Source organism: Rhododendron vialii, chromosome 5a, assembly GCF_030253575.1.
Source record: "Rhododendron vialii isolate Sample 1 chromosome 5a, ASM3025357v1".
Classification (NCBI taxonomy): domain Eukaryota; kingdom Viridiplantae; phylum Streptophyta; class Magnoliopsida; order Ericales; family Ericaceae; genus Rhododendron; species Rhododendron vialii.
In genome coordinates, this window is record NC_080561.1 from 34,187,338 (window position 1) to 34,191,171 (window position 3,834).

The 3,834-nt window shown below is 37.2% G+C and overlaps 1 protein-coding gene across 1 annotated transcript; it reads left to right on the plus strand.

Annotated features, from left to right (window-relative positions):
* Positions 1-2,176: 2,176 nt before the first annotated feature.
* On the plus strand, positions 2,177-2,963 carry LOC131325898 (uncharacterized). The gene is made up of 2 exons (XM_058358377.1): positions 2,177-2,616; positions 2,650-2,963. The coding sequence occupies exons 1-2, from the start codon at positions 2,266-2,268 to the stop codon at positions 2,677-2,679; spliced, it is 381 nt and encodes a 126-aa protein (XP_058214360.1). The 5' UTR covers positions 2,177-2,265; the 3' UTR covers positions 2,680-2,963.
* The last annotated feature ends 871 nt before the right edge of the window (positions 2,964-3,834 follow it).

The window sequence follows — 3,834 nt, forward strand, 5'->3', positions numbered from 1 at the left end:
TGCTACCCCTTTAAATTACTCACCTTTGTTCACCATTAAATCATGTATAAAGAACATGTACTCATATCAGTCCAAAATCAATATTTATTCCGAAATCAATATTGCAATTGGTATCAAAATTATTAAACTAAGAACTCTTTCCAGTGCGTAGAACATCTTCAAAATCCCTATGCACAACACTAGATCACCACGCGCCACCACAAAGCCACGTAGAACACTCTGTTTGGTGCTGCGGACCCGGGGACCCTGCCGAGCGGCACCCCTGCCGAGCGGGTGCCGAGCGGCCAATCCGGCCGTTCATCTCGGAATCAACGGCCCGAATCGAAACATCTTTTTCCTTTTCTTTTTCTTTTTTTTTAAATCCGTTCGGTACCTTTACATCCGGGCCATCCAAAACACTTTTGGACGGCCGAGATGCGCTCGGCACCGCTGCCAAGCACCTCTGCTTGGCAGCATCTCCCAATCCTTGGTGCTGCCCCTTTATTCCCGTTTCAGATTTTTGGGACAATAAACCCTTCATCGACTCCTATTTCTCCCGCCAAAATCGTTCCTCCTCCTCCCTTATGGACTTCGGGTGCTTCTCCACTTCTCCATCGCTGAAAGCTAAATCTCCTTCTCCCACATTCTAAAGGTATGCCAAAACAACACCATTGATTGATAATAATTTTTTTCCCCTTTCCTTTTGTTTTGGTTTTTAATTTGGGTTAATTTATGTAAAAATCAAGTTGTTCATGATCGATTACTTCTTGGCCCTGAAATATGAGGATTGAAAAAAATGGGTGAATTGGTAAATGGGTAGCAAAACAACTAGCTCACCGAGAAAGGTTCATAGAATACAAAAACTCTCTCTTCTATTTTCAACATGTTTCTAAGAAAAATACTTTTAAAAATACTTTTTTATTTTTTTGCAAAAACTTGTTTTTTTTTCAAAACTGTTTTTTTTTTGTGAAAACTTTTTTTTATTAAAACCGTTTTTCCCAAAAACTTTTTTTTTTTTTTTTGCAAAAATAGTTTATTTCAAAATAATTTTTTAATTAAAACATTTTTATTTTCATAAACTGTTCTTTTTTTTTTTTCAAAATCTTTTTCCCAAAAACCTTTTTTAGAAATGAAAGTTTTTAAAAAATTATTTTCTCTTTTTCTAATAACCTGTTTTTATTAGTTAGAAAACTATTTTAAAAAGTTTGTTTTCTATATCACAATTTTTAGATTTTTATAAGTTGAAAAAGTATTGTGTCAAGTTTTGGTTATTCAATTTTAATTGTATTATTGTAGACCTCTACATTGCTAACCTTAGCAACCCTTATATGAATAACCAAAGGATGATGTACAACTTTTGATTATTCCACTGCGGATGCTCTCATCCATTTCATTTTGATTATTCCATTACGGATGCTCTAATAGATTTTGTTCCATAATGAAGTTGAATGTACTTTTCTCCTCTTTAGAAATTGCCTTGTATATAGAAACTGATTTTCATAATCCAAAAATCTTATTTGCAGACCATTCCGTAAAGAACGCTTTATATAGCCAATCACGTATTTCCAAAGTATTTTTGACGATCCGGATTGAATTGAATTGTGATTGGTCAAAATTGAAAACGAATCTCAGCCATTGATTGCTCGAATGGATGGTTGGGATTGCGCCGCTCCATGAATAAGTTTCTCTCTTTCAATATAGGAGTATTTGCAAAAATTGTAGGGGCAAAACAGTAAAATCACAATAATAACTGCCTCACCCAAAAAATTAGTTATAGCCAAGAAATGAATCTTGTATTTCTCTTCCCCACAATTGGCCCAAACGGCCAAACCCACTTCACTTAACCAACCATACCACCAACAAACCCCAAAAAATCATTCTCGTTCCCCCCTCCTCTCGCGCTCTACTCCGTCGATCTCGCCGCCGCGAATCCCACCGCGGAGAAGCTTGATTTTCCTTTCACCGAGTGGCCCAAGGTTTTGGGATCTTGCCATGGCTTGGTTCTGGTTTCCGGCCCAGGTAACGATTCCAACTTCTTGTGGAATCCCTGACCAAATACCCAATCTCTTGGAATCTGTTTACTATACAATTTATTCTATTTGGAGTGGGTTATGACTCGTCGACAGATGATTACAAGGTTGTGGTGCTCCTTTACCTTCTACGTGCTGTGTATTCATTGAAATCTGATGCTTGGGGGTAAGTCAAGTTACAGATTACAAGTATCCAGAGGTTCCGGACGGATTTTATTTTAATGAACGTCTCCATTGGCTTACTGTGGGTACCCCTATGACTGTTGCTGGTTTTGATATGTCGGGTGAGATTTTAAGGGAAATCAAGCTGCCTGCTTCTTTTGATAAGTATAGGTATTTTGGTGAGTTCACTGATCATCAAATGGCGGTTATTGGGGGTTCTTTCTCTTTGTTGTTGTGGCCGAGTCATGACTACGGAGTTGAAGTTTGGATGATGAAGAAGTACGGAGTAAGAGACTCGTGGACCAAATTTACGATTTCTAATCCTTGGTCGGGAATATTCTATGTGTCGTATTTATCAGCTGAAGACAAATTTGTGTTGGCAATAAGGGGAAAGATATTTTATTTTTACAAAGAGATAGCGGATGAGTCTGTGGGAAACAAACTGGTTCTATACAATTCGGAAAAAAAAAACACTGAGGATCATAGTTGTTTCTGGCATTCCAACTGATTTTTATATTGGGGACCTGTACCTCGAGACCCTCGTCTCTCCTAATTACGGAGGACAGATTCGGAGACACAGTGAAGCTTCTTTAGGTGAAAGTTCAAAGCCTTATCAGGTATATTTTCAACATAGAAACCACTCTGTCCCTTCTAATAATTGATTAGTTGTATATACATGTCATATATTACATGAGCTTCCAACAAGCTGTCGGTAGCAATTTCATTAGTTTGGCTCTGGTAAATGGAACATATTTTGATCGAGGATATTGAAATAGAGGCTTTGAAATGTTAGGAAGTGAGTATTCAGTTGTGCCTCAAATGTGATTGGGTAGCTCCCCTATCTAGTTAAGAATGCCTCCGGTATTGGAGGGAATTGGCTCCATACTTCATTATGCCCTTTCCTATACCAGTTATTTATACTGCTAGGCATGGTTTCTGGTATGCCCGTTATGTTTTCTCCTCATATGGTTAGACATTGTTCTCTAATACAGATATATGCCTAGTGTTCAACACTTTTAGTTATGGACAAGTTCAGAAACAACAATCGTTACTATCATCTGATCTGCTGAAGGGTTTATTTGCTGTTGGTGTTATGGACAAGCTCAAGTCATTGTATAAAATAAATATACAGATAGGTACAGAGAATGATCATAGTCAAGGTCTATCATTAGTACTGAATCAAAAGAGCAGCATCAGCAAAATACAAACTTTTTTGTCACGAAATAACCTTTTAGCTCAATTCCAAATGAAAACTTTGCTTTCCAAAAGGGAAAAAAAGAATACAAGATTTGACAGTAAGAGAAGCACAACCAAATGACAGATTGTGCACAGATCTTTTGAAGCACAAACAAGCGAAAGGAAAGGTTCGGTTTTTTCGGTTTTGTGACCAATGAGAAATCTTGGTAAAATATGTGGGATTCTTAGATATATATATGCTTGAAAGTAGTTATATAGTAAGAAGAAATCAGATGGCACTTGGGAATGAAGTTTTTGGAAATTAGGAAGTACTTACAGCTCAAATTTCGTTAATACTTAATGAACAGAACTTGGTATTCGTACTTGTTCTGGGCCTATCTCAGAACTTGGTAGTGCATTTTACCCCATGACTGAGAAATATCAAAAGAAATGGTACCCCCAATTCCCTTTATCTCAAAGATTAAAC